At 29.9% G+C, this 20,077-nt stretch overlaps 3 protein-coding genes across 4 annotated transcripts; 1 reads left to right on the top strand and 2 right to left on the bottom strand.

Annotated features, from left to right (window-relative positions):
• Positions 1 to 2,457: 2,457 nt before the first annotated feature.
• LOC105250183 (GTP cyclohydrolase 1) lies at positions 2,458 to 15,881 on the top strand. 2 transcript variants are annotated; one of them, XM_011256148.3, is made up of 6 exons: positions 2,458 to 2,752; positions 3,637 to 3,904; positions 6,818 to 7,027; positions 11,292 to 11,457; positions 12,269 to 12,385; positions 13,804 to 15,881. In XM_011256148.3, exons 2-6 carry the CDS (start codon positions 3,733 to 3,735, stop codon positions 13,931 to 13,933), a joined length of 795 nt encoding a protein of 264 aa, XP_011254450.1. In that variant the 5' UTR covers positions 2,458 to 2,752; positions 3,637 to 3,732; the 3' UTR covers positions 13,934 to 15,881. The 2 variants fall into 2 exon arrangements, with proteins under 2 accessions (XP_011254450.1, XP_011254451.1); XM_011256149.3 differs by having other exon boundaries at positions 2,458 to 2,878.
• Positions 15,882 to 16,199: 318 nt separating this feature from the next.
• On the bottom strand, positions 16,200 to 19,074 carry LOC112637060 (merozoite surface protein 1-like). The gene is made up of 6 exons (XM_025411297.1): positions 19,022 to 19,074; positions 18,407 to 18,640; positions 17,789 to 18,127; positions 17,473 to 17,675; positions 16,837 to 17,133; positions 16,200 to 16,423 (listed from the first exon to the last, which is right to left on the bottom strand). The coding sequence occupies exons 2-6, from the start codon at positions 18,635 to 18,637 to the stop codon at positions 16,408 to 16,410; spliced, it is 1,086 nt and encodes a 361-aa protein (XP_025267082.1). The 5' UTR covers positions 18,638 to 18,640; positions 19,022 to 19,074; the 3' UTR covers positions 16,200 to 16,407.
• Positions 18,907 to 20,022, bottom strand: LOC105250209. The gene is made up of 3 exons (XM_025411298.1): positions 19,978 to 20,022; positions 19,524 to 19,914; positions 18,907 to 19,124 (listed from the first exon to the last, which is right to left on the bottom strand). The coding sequence occupies exons 1-3, from the start codon at positions 20,009 to 20,011 to the stop codon at positions 18,944 to 18,946; spliced, it is 606 nt and encodes a 201-aa protein (XP_025267083.1). The 5' UTR covers positions 20,012 to 20,022; the 3' UTR covers positions 18,907 to 18,943.
• Between the last annotated feature and the right edge of the window lie 55 nt (positions 20,023 to 20,077).

Raw genomic sequence — 20,077 nt, 5'->3', positions numbered from 1 at the left:
TTGTCTATTAGTATTTCTTACAAGTATCTAATGAAGAGTTATTCGGTGATGTTACACTGTACATTATACGTAAACTTTCAAAATTTAATTTTCGTTACGTAACTACATGATTATGAAAACTATGATAGTTTCATCAAAGAGAAAGATGGAGAAGGGAGAGAGAGTGGGAGTATTTTAATCATACACAAATTTAATTATTCCGACAAAGATAACTTATTAAAAACGCAAATTTAAATGTAATTGTAATTATTGCTACTAATTAACAATAATGCTAGTGTATCTTGCGTAATACAATTGGATTATATGTTATAAATATATCTATATATAATAACTTAAGATATCATATCAATATTATTTTATTTGCTATTACATTGAAGGGGTTGGAAAAACAAAGAAAAGAATGCTGAGTTTAATGAACATGCCGCTTTTCTTTATAAAAAAAGGAAAAGTCTCTTAGTATGTAAGAACCGGTTGTGTTTGACGTTGGGATTCACTATGACGTAGGTACTTTCCATTCAGGTTTTCGCAAAATCATTCCATTTATTCTATTCTTGTATTTTTTTCTTTTCCATACTATCGTGAAATATTACGTTAATTATTTATTATTACGTTATTATTTATTATTACGTTAATAAGTCTACGTTTATTACTTTTTATTCCTTATATCTGCAGAAACTTGTAGATATATTGTATAAATTAATAATGGAATCGTAGAAAAATGTGTAATAAGATTTCCTAATCTTAAAGTATAATAAAACTTTATTACCTTTTAATAATATATATGTGCTATTTATAGAAATTAATGGTTAGAAATATCTACAAGTGAGGAAAACAGACTAACTGAGTTAAAAAGTCGGGTAAAAAGAAGCAATATATGTTTTAATAATTACTAAAGCTAGTTCAAATAAGAGAAGGAGAATAAAACATATATAACAGACTAAAATATATAACGTTCATTTAGAAAAAAAAGAATTTAAGTTTATTAAGATTATTAAACCCGACTTTTAATGAACTTCTTTCATTCTATTTATGGATATTTTATATCTTCGATTTCGTTTTTTAGAAATATTTGAGATTTTTATTGTATTTGAGATATTTGAGATATGCATTTGTCGCAAATATTAATTATAATATAATATTATTAATTCCATTGTGTTTTATAGTGCCATTATATTTTTAATTTTTATGATATACAATTTTAATCAGTATCGAGAAAATCGATATATAATGAAAAAACATTAAATTATAATATTTTTAATAGTAAAAATATGCTTAATATTTCGTAAAAACCATAAGTAAGGAAAATCCAGTTCCCTAAGGAAAAGTATTTCTGATTATATTTTAATCTGACCTCAAAGAAGTCAAGGGAATTCCCCTTGTTGATGAAAAAAAGTAGTCTAAGTGGGTTTTACCAATATATCTTAAAACTTATCAAAATTTCATTTTTCTAATTTTTCTTTTATAAATTTGGTAAATTACTTAGAAGAATTATTAATTTTTATTCTTCATTCTTTTTAAAGTTCTAAACTTTTATGTAATTTTGCAATAATATTTACATGAGTTTTTTCACAAAACAAAGACGACATGAATAAATAAAAACACAGAATATAAACATACATACTATGTATTTCGACAAATAGTACATATTATTCTTAAATAAAGTAAAATTCCATTTCATTCCAGGTTTGAAAAATCTCAATACATATTTTTTTACGATTCCATTATTAAATATTATTGCAAATAATTGTAGATATAACAATATATCTACAAATCTACGGATATATATAATAAAGAGTAATGTGAATGGAGAAATAAACTAAAAATTTGAAAACAAAAGAAAATAATTTCATTAATTCCTGACGTAATCTTAAGTTAAAGACTAGCCAATGAATCCTAAAACAATTTTTTCAATCATTGATATTTTCTCTTTCAAAGTTATATTTTTAAATAATTCAAAATAACGATATATATAAGTTATATTTATATATAGATTACAACATTTGCATGTCCATTTCATAATTGAATTGTAATTAAAATCATCATCGAAAATTAGAAAAATAAAAAATTATATCTTCAATAATCTGTCAATTTCTAGAGAGCCTTACTCTCTGATATAAAGAAAGATTCTCTCTAGATGAAAAAAGAATACATTTTTTAATATTCATGAATTGTATCACCTATTCATTCTGACGTATTAGGATATATATGCGTTTCTACGATCGACGTCACAACGGACGTCGATGAAACCGGCTTTATGGGAGGGAAATACTGGAGTTGACGAGAAAACTGTATTTTTTCCCGTAATCTTGATTACGAAGTAGGCTTTATAATAAAAGTACCGTGCGACAAATGGAGAGACGGAGAGAAAGAGAAAAAGAGACGTAGAGAGGGAGAGAGAGAAGGAGAGATACGGTCACGTATATATACAATTTCGGAAGGATTGCGGGTGACGTTCATTCCCGCCGCCGCTGCCGCTGTCGTCACCGCCGATCGGTCTACTCCGGACCAGCACTAGACTTGCATCAGTCGCGTTCCGCCCGTTCTGATCAGTGCACGTTATCGTGACGCTTCGCGCGTCCGATCAGTCATCGCGCGCGGTGCCGGCTTCTCGTCTCATCGTCGTCTCTTCTTCATTCACGTGTTGTTCATCTTCGTGCTCCATACGCGCGCGCGTGTACTTCACGTCTTCACATTTTAGAATCATTTCTTCGTTTATACCACGACAAAACGTTGCTTCATCCGCTGCGTTAGAGTAAGTTCGATCGGAAGCAATATAAGAGTGTCAGATGTAAAAGATTTCGATTTATTTAATTATTTTTGAGTGACGCGATAAACTTTTATACATTTTATTTTCGAGAAGACGAATGTTAAATGTCAAGTGAGTAATGTCTAGTATAAAAAGATGATCTTTAATGAAGAAATATATGATTGTTTTATCGAATGAATAGAATGAAAAGTGATCATGTAATAATAATCGTCAAGTATGTTGTGTAAAATATTTCTTCTTATCTTATTCTTGAGAATTAATTTTACTTTATCATTAATGAACATGCAAGTAACTATATATGTAACTAAATAATAGATTAATGTATATATATCGCTTGAAATAAAAAGTAATATAATAAATAAATTTAGAGATAAAAAACTCATTATATATATTGAAAAAAAAAAATAAAAATAATGAACCGATACAAACACGAAAAGATTATTAATAAATAATTTTATTATTAATAAATAATATTTTTCCAACAAGATACACAAAGATACTTGTTAAATATCTTTAATAAATTTCGACACAAGTTATCATTACTTGCTAGTAATATTATTTATCAATTAATGACATTTTGAGAATTATCTATGATAAAAAAATTTATTTTTTAATGTTCTGACATCTATTTCTTTGTAGGTTTTTTAATATAATAAATAGCATTGCTTTTTGATATTTCTACATAATTTAATGCGCATAATTTAATGCATTATTTAATGCGCATATTTTCGAAACATCTATCTTTAATGCAAATGATATATACAATAATATATTCATTTATATAATCATATGTTGCATCTGATAATAGTTCATTTAATTAATTTTGCTATTTCGTTTATTCTTACAACGACTTTTGTTTCTTTAAACAGTATCGAATTTCCGCATTGCCTCATTTGGAAAAAATCTTCCTCTTAATCTCACAAGAACAGAAAATCGAATTTAAAAAATCAATCGAGGTATTCATCATGAACGGGATATCAAGTCAATGCGCGAAGCTGAAGATGTATGATGGCGAGGATGATAAACCGATAATGATTAAAAAGCCTTTACCATTGAGAGCCCTTTGGAGCGACGATATCGAAGAAAGTGACCTGGATGTTCCTGGAACACCCAGAACACCGAGAACATCAACGACAGGTATCTACAATGATATTTTAAAAATAAATTAAATTGTCATGTGGAAATTTAAAAAAATTGTCAAATATTATGTACGCACAGATATGTCTTTCATTATATTCCGTTATTTTATATGTATTTAATTTGAAACGTAAAATTATTTATAACTCCTTTTGATCAATAATTGATCGATTTGTTTTACAAATCTAAAAGACTAAAGTTTGTTAATTATAATGCAGCTTACATATAAAAAATAAAAAAGATATAATTGCATAAGTTTGCGTGATAATTTAATTATTATCATAATTACTATAATTACTATAATTATTATAATTGCTATAATCACTGTAATAATTACTAAAGGCTGCTATTATAATAAATTTGCTTTTCATTTTTTGGTTTGATTAGTATACAAATCGACGTAAACATCGTATACAAATCGATGCAATTCTCACTTATATCTCGTCATATATTAGACTTAAATGTGTGAATGTAACTTTATTTAAAATTCTATTATTATCATTAATATGCTTTATGAGCATTAATACGCTTATGTGTGTGCAACTAATTCTAATATAATATATAATATAATATAATATAATATAATATAATATAATATAAAATGTGCTAATATTTGACACTTTGCTTCAATTTTCAAGAAATTGCGATTTTATATATATGTACGCACACTTTTCTAAGGTCAAGTTGTTAAAATTACTTTGAATTTAAGCGAGACTTAAATATGTGTCAATCTTTATCTTTCTTTTTAAATAAATAAAGATAGATATACTTAAATCTCGCTCAAAATAACATTGATGCAATCGAGCCTAAAATTTTAAATCGCATTAATATGCACGATGGTCAATAACCTCATATAATTCTCTCGGAGAAGACATCATTCCTGAATCTAAAATGAAGAATTAATTATATATAGAAGAAAAAGATATATAATTTTGTTTTATTTTATTAAAATTAGAAAAGATACTTCACAGATTGATTAATTAGAATGGCAAATCTTTTAATAACTTTTTTATTCTTTTATATCTGTCCTATTGACTATTATGTATTTTTACTTTAAAGATACATACAAATTTATATAATAAATTTATTTAATTTAAAAATATTTTTGCAAAAAGTATGGTTAATTAGATTATGATTAATTAGAGCAAATCATATATAGAATTTAGTTGTTTATTTACTACATATGTACAGAAAAATCTGTGATCTGTATTTCTTTCGTCGCCTACACACGTCAAATTTTGGTGAACGGCGAAATGACTGTTAATTACATCGTAGCATGATTTTGAGATAATAACAAGTACGGGCAGATCGTTAAGATACAGTTATGGTTATGTGCAACATATAACTGTAATTTTATGAGAATGTGAAACGTGGGACAGGGTGTTATTGGAAATTCCAGAAAATTACACGTGAGGCATTAAAAATTAATCGTGATAATAAAAAAATTAGTCATGATTTTAATAGACTTGCAAAACATGAACTATATTTATTAATTATAGAAAATAAAAATAATACAATGTTAAAATTTTTTGATATTTTTAAGAGAAAAAGAGATTTTATTCATCTCTCTCTCTCATTTTTTCTTTCTTTCTTTCTTTTTTGAATAGTCTACAGAAATAAATGCATAAAAGAAGTACAATGCATAAAAGAAATACAAAAAATATATTTATGGCATAAAAAAAACATAAAAATTAGCATAAAAAATAAAAAATATATTTTTATGTAAATTTTTACTGAAAACAATTAGATTTTGCTATTGTAATTTCCTCCAAGATTTTTTACCAAATATCGGATTATTTTCACGCTTAATTTGCGATCCTCGATAAAAACACACGGAATTCTTAAAAACCTTTCCATATCGCTTGATCTGAATGATTCTATAGGATGCTTCTAACGATCGCTTTGTCGCACGGACGTCGGCACTGGATTCAATTATGTGACACAGTTCATTAGGAAGAGAACGAACTAACTAAGTTTCCAACAGGAATACGCGCTTCTCTCGTCCGTTGTCTTATTGTTAGAAGAGCCGATCGCTTGCGAGAACCTATGAATAATATTACACATTAAACCTTGAATCCGTTTTGCCGAGCACTTTCTACGCGTTACGCACGCGAAATGAAACTGGATTATTTCAATCGCTTTCATACTTTTATAATGAATCAATTTCTTGATAATATTTATCGGAAAAATTTTCTTTTGATAAATATTTTATCGATGCATGATAATGATAGGGCGGGAAATTTTTATAATCCATTGCAATTAAATCGTTAATTAACTCTTGTCGTAGTTAATTGTATTAAGTTGTATGCAGCGTACGTTGTCGCAGGTCATATTATAAGTCTGCAAAACGACAAGTTTCACAGGCTATTGTGAAAATCGATTAATTGATCGATTGTTGAATCTGATGCCGAATAAAATGTCAATAATTGCAAAAGCAATACCAATCGAAGCCACTTCTTGCAAAACTGCTTTCAAACTATGTAAACAAATTTCAGATTTAAGAAAAATTTTATATATACATATGTGAAATAATTGTAGAAAATAAACAATTCCCTTGAAAATATATTTATCGACATTGAATATCATTTATAATATGTATGTATAACATAATGTAATAAACCGTAGATTGTTTAGATTTCTTACAAGAGAAAGTATCTCATCTCTCATGTATGAGTCGCACATTACATAGGCAGAAAACATCCAATTGAGGAACAACTACATGCAACTTATTCCGTTGGTGCGATTACGCGCAACGTGATCACGGGTCGTGACATGCGATAGCAAAGATGTTGACATATCATACTTTACGTCGTCATCCAACAAAAATCGCGAATATATTTCGACAAGGAGGAAAAAGGAAAGCGATTATTGAACATTCCGTTCATCTAATTGGATTATCATTATGTTGTCCAGGCCATGAGAAATGCATGTTCCATCATGATTTGGAGCTGGATCATCGACCACTCACGCGAGAAGCCATGTTACCGGAAATGTCTCGAAGTTACAAGTTACTATTGAATTCGTTGGGTGAAGATCCGGAACGGCCGGGACTCTTGAAGACGCCGGAACGCGCCGCGAAGGCTATGCTCTTCTTTACGAAAGGATACGATCAGACACTCGAAGGTAAATTTCATTATAGTTAAATAAATTTATTATTATCTTTTTTTTGACTCTCTATTCTTTGATTTAATTTATCTTATATCTTAATAAGTTACAAGCGAATAAGTATCTTAATAAATCATAAGGAAAATTCGACTAATTTGTTGTTTTAAAAATTGATATATAAGAATAGCTTGATATAGAATAAAGTTATAGAATAAGTAGTATTAATAAAAATATTTTTAAAATCTAATAAATCTTTTTAATAAAAAAAATTATATTCAATTTTAATCTAATTTAAATTATTTGTTAAAAAATGAAATTGGTCAAAGTGAAATCTCTCTCATTTAACTCTTCCGTATTTTATATTATATTAATGATACATTTAAGTTTATTGAAAAACATTCGAACATCACATTATTGATAAGTTCCATCTATAAGATTAATCATTAATTTTATTTAATAGAAATTTTCTAATCATGGATAATATTGCTTTAAAAAATCAGTGTTGTTAAATAAGTTTGTAACATATTTTGCAGAGTTATTTAAACTTATTTTTCTCTAGCAAGAATTGAAATATTACAAAACTAATACGTCTACGGATATGTGTATGTATTGTATATAAAAAAATGAAAAAGAGAAACTGAATACAAATATATAGTGTAGCCTTGATTTGACGGTCGACTAATAGAAGGTTGCGCTCAAAGATCCGTGTATAACATTAATTTTATAAGTAGCATTTACACGCGATTATGATCCATTTATTGCTTAACAGCAATAATGATCGATTGCCCGCAGCAACGGTTTCTACAAATCTGCTTATTTTCCTGATGTTGCAATTATTGCAAGGACATTAATTAGGCGAGATCATTATAATATTTTTCTTATTTTATGGTCAATAGAAGAAAGTTGTTGCTTTCTACTTGTCAAATCGATTAAATTCTTGATTTGACACGTATTATCTTATTAGGAATTATAGGCCTATAAAACAATAAAAATTATTGGATAATTGATACTTGTAACGTAAATGCATTTTTTGTAACACAGATTAAAGTTATATATTTATATAATTTATTTTGAATATCAAAATAAAAGAAAAATTAAGAATTTGATGATAAAACGTAAAAATATATGAAATATGTATTATATTCTTATCGCAAATATCTATTGCATCATGTAAAGCATACCAGATAGATATTTATACTCGAACTGTTACATTCTAACATAGAAATATTCTATATTTTTAAAGACAATTTTTCAAAAATTCTTTCAAAATTCTTTCAAAATTTTTATTTTTACTTAGAATTTCTACTATAATTTAATATTAATTTAATATTAATCATCAAATAATAAATACATCGAAATATCAATGGCATTTCTTGAATATTATAAATTTTTTTTATATTTTTTACATCAGAATTTATAAAATACATAAAATAATTTGAAGAGTAAAAACACAAATTATATAATGGCAATATAAAATACTACTTTTTGAAATCAAAACTGCTTAAAATAATTTTAATGCACCTGAAGATATTTGAAGTACAATTTAGCGTAAGCTGATTAAAAATAGACAGTTCTTTCTCAAGTAATTTTGAATAATTGTGAAAAAATAGTAATTGTTCTCATCAAGTGAAATTTAAGAGATGCAAAATGCATTAAACTTTCGTTTATAGAAATGTGGAGTAGCGTAATTACTGTGATACAAAAAATCAAGGGTACAATTTAGAACTTGAGAATGAAATAATTAACTGGAAAACCGTGCACGATAAGCAAATTTCTTTTATTGCGAATAATGCAACGCGGAACTTGACTTGTGGCGTATTCTTCATGAAAGTATCATATTTTTCGCCTTTTCTATTACTTTCATCATGCTCTCTATCACGAGTTGTAGAACGAGAGAAAAAGAATGAGATGCTGAGAGGCAAGAGGGTGGGATTTAAATGCAATTCACAGAAAAGAGAACATAAAGCTCTTGATATAAATGGGGTTTTTAGGAACGCACAGCTTCAGAAAAAAATCTCTTTGTCTTCTTCTTCCTTGTGTTTTATGTCAAGTATAAATGTCATGATGCTAGAATAATTATAGAAAATTGCAAAGATTCGGAAAAATATTTCTGTGCATTATCAGATTAATATAAAAATTATCTTTTTTCTTCAGTTTCCTAAGTCATAAGTGACAGTCTCATAACCACAAATCGTTAAATTAAAGAATTAACATTTAATCAAATATATTAAAAAAATAATAATATAAATTTCTAATATTTATTTTATCTTAATGACTGTTAATACCATAAGTAATATTATGCTATAACAGTTATTAAAATAAAATAAATATTGCATTATTCGTGATTCTTTTCTTTTGTATAGTAATAAAAGAAAAGAGTCACGAACGGATAAATCTTGAAAATGATTCTTTCTGGATAATCTTTCTTGCCTTAAATTTTTAACCTTTTGCACTTAAGAGGCGACCTTCATTCCCCACTTGGTTTGATGCAGCAACTCGAATGGCGAATCGACAGACGATAATAACTGTTTATATTTGATTTGGACTCTGTAGTACAGCATTGTATTTATTTTTATTATTTTTAATTATTATTTTATTTAAATTATTATTGTAAATTATTATTTTTAATTATTATTAAACTTAGTTTTTTTGTTGGAAAAGCGTGGAGACATATCTATTCCGATAACGATATCGACACATATGGATAACGGAGCGAATGTTTGCTTTTAAAAAACATAGCACGCTTTACCTGCAAAAGGAGACAAGAATTAAACCCTTATCACTGCTTGAATTGCTTTCGTAATAGCAGTTCAAGAATGATAATCGCGAGAGGATAATTCTTTCAATAGTTTCTAATACATGAAATATTAAAATATAATAGTTCTATTTGTTAATTTATGCATGATTTTATGTCAACTATAAAAAATTTCAACTTTGTATAAAAATAGCTTTGAGTTGCTAGTTCCTTATAACGAAAGAACTATTGAATACAAAAATTTAAATTATGTGTTAGGGAAGGAATAATATTCTTTTTTTCTCTTTTTTGTCTACAGTAATTTTGAATCCGTGTCTTAAGCCAAATGTCATATAATAAGCTCCGAAGTTCGGGAGCATCTATAGATGATGAATGAGAGATTTTAATTCACTTCACTCGGCTTAAACAGCTGAGAGACCCTCGAGATAAGCTCTTACGGCGCGCCTCAGTGAATCTGAAACGAGAGGCACTTTCCTACGACCACCCTCACCAAATCATCCTCTCGGACGAGCAATTCCATTGTGGCTTTTATCTCGCCCACTATATTCCTACACGAATTGCTCTTAATATAAGTCAAGATTTATATCACACATACACATACATAGACAATATTTTCGATAAATTTTCCTAGCACTTTTCTAGATGAATTTCCAAAATGCACGCACGCACGCATATAATAGCGTGAGAGCTTATAAAAGTTAATCGAATTGCTGACGAAAGCCGATCACGTTTAAGCCATCGGGTCGAAAAATCCAACTTTACACTCAGCGAGCGTTTGGTCACGAATAAAGGAAAGGAAATTGCTGGACTACCACGTGTATGTTGCGTGAGCTGTTGATGCATCTTGCGAAGTGTGCATTTTCCGAGGAAATAAATTGTACGGAATTGAATTATACGCTTCACAAGAAATAAGATTAAATTATTAATTTCTCTCCCTTTTTTATATATGTATATGTTCAAAGTTGAAAGCTATTTTATTTCACCAAGTTGAAATTAAATTAGAAGATTTGACCACCGTCGATTTGTCTTGTATAGCATGCGATGCTTTCTATTGGAAGAATTCAAGCTCGAACGTGGCCAGTTGAACGAATTCGTTTTATCGTTGTCGGTCATTGCGAAGGTGTTTCTTGTTAAGGTTGCCGTGGAAACGGTGCGGAGAGCACCACCATTATCTAGCTACCCACTGCCTGCTCGTATATGTATACACTACTACTAGAGTTTATGGTACAGTAAGTAGGTCAATATCGGGTAAATCACAGCCAGGATAACCCGATCGCTAGGATGAAAGAATATTTCTTTCGCGACATAATACAAGTGACAATACTCAGTTGTTTTCATCATATATCACCAAGTTAAACATCGTTATACGTTGTTAAAGATCTTGTCGATATATCACATATATGTATAAATATGTTTATAAAAAATACAATTTTCTAATTAATTTACCGAATTAATTTGATACTCTATATTGTTATATTCAATAAAAAACGCAAAGTTTTACTAATAAATTTTGTTGTCCTGTTTCAGATGTACTTAACGACGCAATATTCGATGAAGATCACGACGAGATGGTGGTAGTAAAGGACATCGAGATGTTCTCCATGTGTGAGCATCATTTGGTGCCGTTTTATGGCAAAGTGTCAATCGGTTATCTACCCTGCAAGAAGGTATTGGGCCTCAGTAAACTCGCCAGGTATTTGTCTTAATGTATTAAGAATCTTATATCAGATTTTTAAATAATAATTATTGTATAAATAATAACAGTTAATTGTGACGGAAATTAACTCGTTAATCAAAATTAAGTCGAAATATCTTGAAAATCGAAATTGTTTTCTTCCACTTGAATCGCTTGATTATAATTTTTTGTCATTTTTGTGCGCACTTATAGCATTATATATTCATAATTCTAATCAAAAGCAAATCTAAGGTTTCAATCTTAAGTTTAATATTTGATATAATTTATCAAATCAATTAAAATGTAGCTTTTCTAAATTTTTTTGGCAGCAGATATTTCGAGCAATAAATTGCGATCGTGTGAATCAGAAAGAAAAAAAAAAAGATTTATCTCATTATTTATTCGACATTTATTCTCGTCCACGTCTCAACAATTTCGTTGAATTGCACGTCTACTAGTCTTGGCTTTGATCAGTGACATATTAAAGCAAAAAGAAAGAATATGACGAGGCTAGGCTGCTAAGATCATACACACTTTCACGCGCGTAATGGCCAGGATCCGTTTACCTATTAAATGTCGCTTAAAAGCGAATAAATAATAGAAACACGATGGCATTTTGATGCTCTGTTAGAGTGGCGGTGTATTTCAAAACCATTAGGTTTTTTTATATTTTTATGTTAACATCGCACGCGTACACGAAACGACAGGGCGTTTCTAAATGGATGTAGAAAGAAATAATATTTGCATGCACTCGGCCTCAATCTTAATGATCAGATTCTTGAAAGATGATTTTTAGGAATAATTTCGAGGAAAAATTTTCTATTTACAGGATTGTAGAGATCTTCAGCAGACGTCTTCAAGTGCAAGAGCGACTCACGAAGCAAATCGCGATAGCAGTTACGAAGGCTGTGCAACCTGCAGGAGTCGCCGTCGTGGTCGAAGGAGTGTAAGTACATCTTTTTTAATATTATAATTTATAATATTATTTTATAAATAATTTTAATCGTATAGATAAAATAATTTTATCTATACAATTAAAATAATTTAGAAACTATTATAATTTAGAAACTATATACTAGAAACTAAATTATTTTATCTATACGATTAAAATAATTTAGAATGCACAAAAAATCCATCTCAGTGCGAAGTAGAATCTATTAGACGCGCGAGTGATTTAACATGTAAAGGAATCTGAGAATGCAGATGAGAAAAAAACCATGAAATATCGCGACAATCGTTGCGTAATCGAGCCGATTAAGGTCGCCATTCCTTCCATTAATGTGATCGAGATTCGTAGAATAAATTTTCACAGGTGGAATGGTCGCATTTGTAAAAGAACACGACCTTGTACTATTGCACGAATGTTTTTTCCAAGGCGCGATATCGAAGTTTCGCGGCAATTAAAAATCGTTTACGTAACGATCCGGTTATTTCCTACACGTCATATGCATTAGACCGCAATAAATCTCGGGGGTGTACAGGTGTCATTTCGATGATCAACGGCGGGGGTTATTAATCATCTGATCGCTCTCGTTAACATCGAGAATGTGCGAGTTTATCCATTCGCGACGCAATCGTGAATAATTCAAGAAAATCGTGCCACGTGCTTGTTTCTTGATTTACAATTGCATTTTATTATCGAGATAATAATACGTACAGAATAATAGGATTGAGAGCATTGAAAATCGCGCGAATAACATTATTAACTAGAAGTTAGTATTTTCTTTAGCGCGTATTAATAGCTATTTTTGTGAATTCATACTTGAATAATGCCATCACGGATGCTACATTTACGAGCACCGATTAGTTATTTTTATCGGGACCGTGCAAATAATTTATAATGCTATTTTGCCGCTGTCGCGACGTCCAATTTACCCGACGAAAGTGATAGGTCAATAATTAATTATACTTAACATTATCAACGGCGTTATTTTTGCTAGAATTGACTGCTATTTTTACTAGTCCTGTGCGCAAATAACTCACAAACATTATTTTGTTGATTCATTTCACAGAAATGACAAATTGAACCGATATATTCGACGATAACGAGATAAGCCACTAAAAGAAACATTTTATGTATGTTTCGTGACGAATGAGATTTCCGATTGCAACATCGAGACACGCACGTGTTTCCTAAGTCATTTGTATGATATGATTAGCATTAATCGATTAAATCCTCTCGCTCGAGAATCGAAAATAACATCGATAAGATCTATCTCTTAACATATTAATGACAGGGCAAATAAATATATCTAAAATACGAAGCCAACGAGCTCTAACAGTGTAAAAAAATTTTATTATCACTTAAAATTATACTGTAAAATACGTAACAATTGTAAGAAAAAAAATTTTTTTGCATATTAGCCACATGTGCATGGTAATGCGAGGCGTGCAGAAGATCAACAGCAAGACAGTGACCTCGACGATGCTGGGCGTATTCCGGGACGATCCCAAGACTCGCGAGGAGTTTCTGAATCTGGTGCACAACAAATAGACGGTCGAACGCATCGCGGTATCATTGGCATCAACGGCCGTGTATGTGGGACCACTAATTAATTAATTTAATATTGCATGATACACCGATTCGCGACCGCCGTTCCCCGATTGGCTTCATCATCCGATTACCTCGTTGTGAGAGCCTCGTCTAAAGGACTTTGTCGCCGCGACACTTTCTCTCATTCTTACATTCCGTTCGTTTCCGTAAGAAAGATAAATCTCGGCGATGGCCCTTGTATTTTTGTCATAAGCATGATCGGAAAAATCCAAAACGATCACTATCTAAGTTGACTTAGCGCGAACGGATAGTGTTAACGCTTAACGCACATCCCTCGCTGATAAGGATGCACTTAAACTGCTGATGTGAGTGACATTGACAATAGCGATGATGATGATGCGTCACTGTCATCTGTGAAAACGCTCGCGAATTTTGAGACAATAATAATACGGAACTCGCGAGCTGTTTGTCGCAGAACGAACAGGACAACGATGTGGGACGTGTGAATTCCGGTGCGAAGGGGCAGCGAATAAATAGTAATTTTAGTGGGAAAACGTATAAGTATTCAATGTGATAAAGAATATTGTAACGTAAATAGAAAGTCGCTGCTGGATCAGCGATAACCCTGCCGGAATGGTCTCTGTTCGCTGCTCCTTCAGCCGAGCGACCTCGTCGCTTATAAAGGAATCTTTTAGGAAATTTTTCATTGAAGACTCTCGGCCGACACAAAACTCGCACATCCAAGAGTCGACGCGCTTCTTGTGACAATAAATTATACATCCTATACATTATCTTAGTAAAATTCTTTGAAGGGACTGCGCTCGACTCTTTCGTCTATTTATTTTCGAGTTGGCCATGCGAGCTTTCGAGATTCAATTTCGTATTTCATGATATTTGGCATTTTATCGCAGTTGCAAAACTTGACAGCCACAAGTTTCGCATTGCGTCATTGCAAAATTATCCATTTTATTCACCATATACATATCATATTTGGTAATAAACGGATTTTATAATTAAACAGATAAACGGTATTTTAAAATTCAAAATTTAACATTTTTTTTAAATTAATGTTAAATATCTTGGTAATTATATCCGAAGTTTAGATTCTAAATATAATCTATTTAAAATTGATTAGAGAATAGAGTTTTGTTATACATTTGCTCTCTAAAACATAATATATCTTAAAAAAATGGGTTTATTACCAAATATTTTATTTGGTATTTTTTTTTGTGAGCGATTGTTGCGTAGTTTAATTTGGATGTAATTTCAAAAAAAACTCGCAAAATGTCACAAAATGCGCGCTGCTTCAGCCATGCATTGCGCATCGTGACGAAGTTTAACGAAAAATATTGTTTTCTAAGTGCACACCATATTTGCCTAACTCATCTATCGAGATGGTTTCCGGGGAAAGTTTCATCCTCGAAGAGCATTCTCGGTCATTACTGTTTGCATATCAGTAAATTAAAACTGGTTCACTTTGCATGTATGTGTTAATTCTGCAAGTGAAAATATTATCAAATTTGTTCATATTCCGTAATAAATGTGTTCATATTCCGTATAAATGTTTAAATTTACGCGTGTGATTATATTCATAACTTATAAAGACATTTTATTTGGGATTGTAAAGATTTATATATAAAAGATACGTTATACTCATAGTACTTTATTTTGCGTACTTACGGCTAGTCCAAAGTATCGCATTACATCGAAAATTTTGATAATATTTTAATGATATAATAAGATTTACGTCAGCTTATATTATGCACATATCGATTTTTGTTAGAATATGTGATGGAAACTTCCTGCCTCAACAGACTGAAGTGACACGAACTTCAGTATATATTCTCCGGTATATTATACTTTCTATGCGAAAAAGTGAAGAGAAATGTTCACGTTATTACTTATGAAAAAGTAATTGTTCAATATTTGTAATATTTTTCTGACGATATTACATAAAATGTTATATTTATATTTTCAATGATGGCATTGTGTATATTTCTCCTATTTTCTCTTTCAGAACAAATTTCAGTATACACACACACACACACGCGCGCGCGCGCATATATATATATATATATATATATATATATATATATATATATAAGTGACAAAAATTAGTATTTTAAAACTTTTTATTATATGATTTAGAATACATTCTCTCAGACGTAAACTTTTTTATTATAACACAATTTAATATGTAATATGTATGTCGAGTTTAATTTTTATACACAACATATTTTTAGAATTTTTAGATAATTAATGGAAGAGTAATCGAGTAACAATCTAATTGACGCATTTTGTGACCTACACGCACGAGTGGTAAGTAGTATGTGTGTCTGCGCTATTATGATAAATCATTTCTCATGAAATAATGTTCCCAATCCAAATTCCATACTACTCTCTCTTAGACCTCGTGTCTGTTCTCGTCGAACAACTTACTCAATTCCCGATGAATCATGCGTCTCTAGTGTATGTTAATTACACGTGGCACTGAAGAGATAAGATCACCAAGTTAATGAAATACTTTCTTAATATAGATGAATAAATGCATTTTTTGTCTCCTTTTTTTATTTTTTTCGACTTTTTCAATTTTATTCTAAATTTTATATATTGTTAAGATTTTCTAAAATAAAATATTACATGAGAAATTTAATAAATCTCCCGTTTATTGTTTAATAGTTTTAATCTGTCCCTCGTTTATTGTTTAATATTTTTCATTTTATTGTGAGCACTCTTTTAAAATATTTTCGAGGACTCTACAATATATCAGTAAGAAAAGAGTTTTACATACATAAAATCAATAAATTTTCGATATGATATTCTGTGATATACTTTCTGATATTTTATTTTATTTCGATAAGATTTCTACGTTAACGTAAATGATAAACGTTATGGAATATTACGTCTCGAATCTTCGTAATGGTGGTAACTCGATCTTTTTTACGATCGTTGATCCACATATAGGAATTGCGTCCTCGTCACGTAGATTTCTCTCATTATCTTGACGAAGGAGAAAAATCATACTACCATCCGCAGACTTCCTACTTCTGTCGACGAAGCAGCAAGGACTGTTGCAAGGCCGTTTTGTTCTGCAATTAATTTGATCACTATCGCGTGGAACAGTGGCATTGTTCATAGTTGCAGTAGTAGAGCCTGAACGTCTTTTCGCGCTTTTGGCAGGACACGGTACGACAGGTTCGCTAAGAATCGATAATATATATTTCCAAGTATAATCATTCGCATTTTTAACGATCATTTTTCTTTTTTGTATATATATATATATATATATATATATATATATATATATATATTTTTTCTATTTATTATTAATAATAGTTTATATGTTATATTTTATATGTATATATAAATATATATAAATAAATATATTTTCTTCGATGTAGGAAAAAAATATAAATTATGTTATATGAAAATACTGAGATAAAAAATATTTTGATGTATATTATAAAAATTAAAAAATTTATTAATGTGTATAAAATCAAATTGTTTTTTGTTAGCAATTTAATATTAAAAAATCTTACGGTGGAATGATTCCTGCAGTTGCCGGGCATGGTGCGCAAGGAATGCAGCAGGGTATTGGTGGACATCGCAAGACTCTCAATGCTTCGACATTCAAGGATGACACTCCTCGCAACAAAGCTCGTTGTATCGCATTTTCATATTCAGCACGCTCCTTGATGACTCTATTGTATTCTTTTCGAAGCAATGTGATTTCAGATTCGAGCTATTGAGAAAGAATATTATTATTTATGAATAACTGACAAATGAAAAATGCAACAGAATAGTATAGTATAGTATATATGTAACAATATAATATCATATATTTTAGGAAGCTACCTCAGACTCTCGTTTCGTTTTATTCAGCACTGTGGTTGGAGCCGCCATAGTTGCTTCTATTTGATCTTCCTTGATTTCTTTTTTTAGGACAGGTTCCTCTTCATTCTCTTTGTCGACAATTCGTGCTCTTTCTTCTTTCATTTTGATCTTTACTTCTTCATCTGTTTGATCAGTAATTTGTATTGTATTCTTGATTTCTTGGTAATTGAGAGTTTGATTAATGATTCGCACTTCTTCTGTCCTCTCTTCATCTCCTTTTTCTATTTGATCAACAACTTGCACTATATCTTTGTTCGTAATTTTCTTATCTTCTGCTAAGGAGTTTTCTGCATGGATCTTCTGCAAGATTTTAAATTCAATTTTTTTAACATAATATAATGTAAAATTATAAATAAAGTATGAATTGATAACATTAACTTATAATTAATTCTGTAATTATTCATAAATACAAATTATATAACGGCCAATTTTGTTACGACATATTTTCTCTTATTAAGAGTTAAATTAGTTATACGTATAAATATACAAATATATATTTATTTTTAATTTTTTAATATTTAATTCTTTTATTCTTGCTTTTTAAAATAAAAATATTAAATCAAAAATGTTAAATCTTACTTTATTTTCTTTTTCTTGTTCTGGTCTAATTATTTTATGATTCTTCTTTGATGATTCGTCCAATAAAGAAGGATTCTGATATTCTGTAATCTGAGCTTTAAGAACGTCCATTTCGCATGCACGGGCTAATAATTCCTTGTGAAGATTGCCAATTTCATTTTTACAGGCGTCGAGTTTGTTTTGCACGATACCGGACCACTGTTTGATTCGACCCAGGATATCGACGAACATCAACTTTCATGAAAAAAAAAAACAAAAAATAAACTTTTCGCGAGAATTTAAGGACAAATAATTAATAAATATTTAATACAGCAGCATTTTTGTAGTAGAATTAAATCAGATTAAATAAATAGACAATTGCGATTAAGTTTTTATAAAAATTTATAAAGAAAGAAATTGAAAAATTTATTTTTTTCAAAAAGACCGGAAATTTTCAAGCGTTTATATATCTTATAAATTTTTGAAAAGATTTTTGTTTTTATGCGCACATAATCGATATCGTATTCATCATATTTGTAACACAAAAAATACGAGTTGTCAATTGTACCCTCGCCTCTTTCGTCTTCGAGAAGTCGAAACAGTTTTATGACATTCTAGTTGAATGTGAGGCTCAACCTTTAACTCATGCTCGAAGTTCTCGCCCAAAGTTGCTAAAGCCTTGCCAGCCTCCTCGAGATTTTGGTGAACGTATTCAATTATTTCATCTACCTTCCTGTCCCTGTTGGCGAATGATTCAAAACAATAAGATATTTTGCATAAATGAACTGTTATAGGAGAGAATAATTTCAAAAATATATTCAATTTGTAAATAAAGAATACTAAATAATAAATATATATTTATTATGTAATATATATTACAAATAGAGAACACATATGTAATTCTATCAATACATAGTATTTCTGAATGTTTTTGAAATATTTTCTTTTTGTTAGAATATCTAATAAATATATAAAGATATTTTAATGATGTATTTTAAACAAATATGTATTATAAACGATATACATTTGTGCATCTATTGTAATTTACTTTAGTCGTATTCTTTTGAGGCAAATTGACAATAATTTAATAGATTGAATTAAATATAACATTTTTCAAAGCGAATATGTAATTAATTACCCGACTAATCGTGGCATTTGTGAAACGCAAAAGCAACATGGGCCACTTGCAGAGATAGGTTCTTTATCTTCATGAGATTTCTTATCTGTAATTTCCGATCGCGTAGATTCTTCCGCAGGTAATGTATTTACAGATTCTTTTACGGACGATGGTGATGGTGTCAGCGGAGTCGGAGATGGTGGTGGTGGTGGTGGTATTTCCTGGATAGATGGTGATGCTTCCGCAAGGGTTTGTTCTACATTATTAGGTTCTTCAGAAATATCCGCGCCACCCACGAGACGAACGTGATTATATGTTTTCGCTGAATTAATTTTGCGAGCGATCATAATCGTTGATCTTTGACGGTTCAATATTTTGTTTAATGATTTCCGGCGTTCGCTGATGGCGAGACCTGTGGGATGAAAAAGAATATTTCTTGGATTAAAAGAGAAATATCCTTTTTCCCTCAACTTACTGCTCTTGGATGCATTTAAAGATGTGCGCTGCATATCGATTTTAATTTATCAAAACTCCAACGGCGGAACTTCGTTTTTATATCACATTTCTTTTTTATG

The sequence above is a fragment of the Camponotus floridanus genome, unplaced genomic scaffold, assembly GCF_003227725.1.
Source record: "Camponotus floridanus strain SB8 unplaced genomic scaffold, Cflo_v7.5 scaffold105, whole genome shotgun sequence".
Taxonomy (NCBI): Eukaryota; Metazoa; Arthropoda; class Insecta; order Hymenoptera; family Formicidae; genus Camponotus; species Camponotus floridanus.
The sequence above is the reverse complement of the archived record's forward strand: the minus strand, read 5'-3'. Positions and strand labels throughout refer to the sequence as shown.

Bases quoted from the DNA above. Each gene is read 5' to 3' on its own strand.
- LOC105250183 (XM_011256148.3), top strand. From the start codon at position 3,733: ATGAACGGGATATCAAGTCAATGCGCGAAGCTGAAGATGTATGATGGC. The intron at 3,905-6,817 runs GTATCTACAATG...TATGTTGTCCAG, and splicing joins ACCGAGAACATCAACGACAG to GCCATGAGAAATGCATGTTC. The intron at 11,458-12,268 runs GTATTTGTCTTA...TTCTATTTACAG, and splicing joins GGCCTCAGTAAACTCGCCAG to GATTGTAGAGATCTTCAGCA.
- LOC112637060 (XM_025411297.1), bottom strand. From the start codon at position 18,637: ATGTTCGTCGATATCCTGGGTCGAATCAAACAGTGGTCCGGTATCGTG. The intron at 18,128-18,406 runs GTAAGATTTAAC...AAAATCTTGCAG, and splicing joins AACAAGAAAAAGAAAATAAA to AAGATCCATGCAGAAAACTC. The intron at 17,676-17,788 runs GTAGCTTCCTAA...CTTTCTCAATAG, and splicing joins AAACGAAACGAGAGTCTGAG to CTCGAATCTGAAATCACATT.
- LOC105250209 (XM_025411298.1), bottom strand. From the start codon at position 20,011: ATGCAGCGCACATCTTTAAATGCATCCAAGAGCA. The intron at 19,915-19,977 runs GTAAGTTGAGGG...TTCATCCCACAG, and splicing joins TTTAAATGCATCCAAGAGCA to GTCTCGCCATCAGCGAACGC. The intron at 19,125-19,523 runs GTAATTAATTAC...ATTCGCCAACAG, and splicing joins CAAATGCCACGATTAGTCGG to GGACAGGAAGGTAGATGAAA.